Source organism: Monoraphidium neglectum (assembly GCF_000611645.1).
Source record: "Monoraphidium neglectum strain SAG 48.87 unplaced genomic scaffold scaffold04393, whole genome shotgun sequence".
Lineage (NCBI taxonomy): Eukaryota > Viridiplantae > Chlorophyta > Chlorophyceae > Sphaeropleales > Selenastraceae > Monoraphidium > Monoraphidium neglectum.
In genome coordinates, this window is record NW_014009236.1 from 1 (window position 1) to 1,995 (window position 1,995).

A 1,995-nucleotide genomic window follows, 5' to 3' on the forward strand; every position below is an offset into this window, starting at 1 on the left:
GGCGGTCTGTGGGGGGGGGGCGCGGGTAGGGGCGGTTGGGTTCGGTTAGGTGTGCTGAGGGTTAGACAAGGTGAATTGGGGTTGCTCAGATCTGTTATTGTCGATGAACTTTGGTGTGATCATCACCTCAGATCAGCTACTGACGGTGGCGGCTGTGTGGGTGCGACAAGAGAGCGGCGCACGAATCAAAGGGGCGCACAGAGGCGCAAGGGGACACTCTTAGGGTCTGCTTGCCCCACTGCTGAGCTGGGCCTCGTGGGCTGGGCTGGGCTGGAGTGCATTTCGACGCGGCCGAAGGAGAGAGGCGCCGCTTGCCGCGCTGCTAGTGCGCACGCGGCCTGCACGCGCACGCGCGCGCGCCGCGCCGCGCGCCCCCCGCTGGCCGCCGGGCGCCGGCCCGCGCTGCGCAGGCGGTTGCTGAGGAGATGTATTGCATGCAACTGCTAAAGCAGGTGCTGGGGCTGCCGTATCAAAGACATGTCTACATACATGTAGATGACTAGATACACGTCACAAAGGGCATACACACACAGTATGAAACCATGACCGCATCCAATGCAAGGCCGGCTCGCTGGCCCAAGTTGGACAGCGGGCCCACCCACCATGCCTACGAGCGGTGACAGGTCCAGCGGCCGCTGCTCCGCCGCGCAGCCCAGCCGCAGCGCCGTCAGCGCTGTCAGCGCCGCGACTGCCTCCAGGTCAGCAGCCGCCGCTGATAGGTCGCCGCCCGCCGAGAGCGACAGGGAGCGGAGCGCGGTCAGGGCGGCGGCGCGGCGCACGAGGGGGGCGAACATGTCTGGGGGGCCGATTGCCAGCTGCAGGCGGGCGAGCGCGGGCCAATGTCTGGGAAGGGGGCCGGTGGGGGCAGGGGAGTGGGCACGGTACGTAAACACGGGTTGCAAGCGTGGGCGGCGGCTGGGTACGAGGGGTGCGGCGGGCGCTCAGCGGCGCCGGTGACGTGGCGTGTGCGGCAGGTCCGCGGGCGGGCGGCGGGCGCGCGTCGCGTGTGCAGCTGCCGCGCGGCTGCCGCCCCAGCGCACCGCGGCGCCGCCTCCAGCAGCCGGATCGCGGTTGGGCCAGACTCGCCGCCGCCACAGCAGGCCTCCGCGTCCAGCTCTAATGCCAACGCCCGCAACCGCCGCCACCTGGCGCCGCGCTCCGCCAGGAGCAACAGCGCCGCGGCGCCGCCGCTGCCGCCGCCGGCGCCCGGCGCGAGGCGCGAGACGGCGTCGTCGGCCGCTTGGCGCAGCGACGCGCACGCGAGCCGCGCGGAGCGGCGGTCGAGGGGGGCAGCGAGGTAGGATGCGATGTGTGCGACCAGCTCTGTTCCAAGCCGGTCGAGCACCGTGGGCTGCTGCCGCGGCGGCGCAGGTTGCGCCATGGCGCCTGCGTCAGCGTCTGCCGAGGCAGTGTGCGGCGCGCGATTGGGGCGCGCCACGGTGCCGGCGCTGCCGCAGATGGCCCTTGGTGAAAAATTAGATAATGACCTCGCAAGACTCAAATCCTTCTGGCGGGGTGCGTGCCTTTCCGAGCGTCCCGCTTGCTGCGTGCAGTCTCGTGCGACGTATACATTATAGTTGTTTGATCAGGAAGTTGAGCGGATGTTATCTTGCATGTTACATCCAGGGTTCATCTAAAATGGGTCAAAGTGATCTGGGCATGCAGATCACAACTGTGCTCAACATCGGCAGCTTTACGCGTCAGACATGCGCTTGTGAAGATCAACTGATGTCACTCACCGGCTGGCAGGTCACTTCATTGCACTCGTGCATGCTGGACGCTGTGGCCGGTGCATTGTCGGTGACTGTCACAGCACTGTGATCACACATGATGGGCGGTTGATTAGCGGTACTCGAAAAGTTGCATGGCTGAGTTGCTGCGACATGGATCCAGCACAATTTTTACATCAATCTGTCAAAGTTGCGCGCAGCCGAGCAACCCATGTGAATGCCAGGGCGAGGTCGTAGCGCGCTTTGCCGCAGCATGTCGGGTGAC

The 1,995-nt window shown here is 66.3% G+C and overlaps 1 protein-coding gene across 1 annotated transcript; it reads right to left on the reverse strand.

Annotated features, from left to right (window-relative positions):
* Window positions 1-132: 132 nt before the first annotated feature.
* On the reverse strand, window positions 133-794 carry MNEG_14308 (hypothetical protein; the record flags this gene model as incomplete). The annotated part of the gene is made up of 3 exons (XM_014037220.1): window positions 133-152; window positions 351-402; window positions 603-794. The coding sequence occupies 3 exons, from the start codon at window positions 792-794 to the stop codon at window positions 133-135; spliced, it is 264 nt and encodes an 87-aa protein (XP_013892674.1).
* Between the last annotated feature and the right edge of the window lie 1,201 nt (window positions 795-1,995).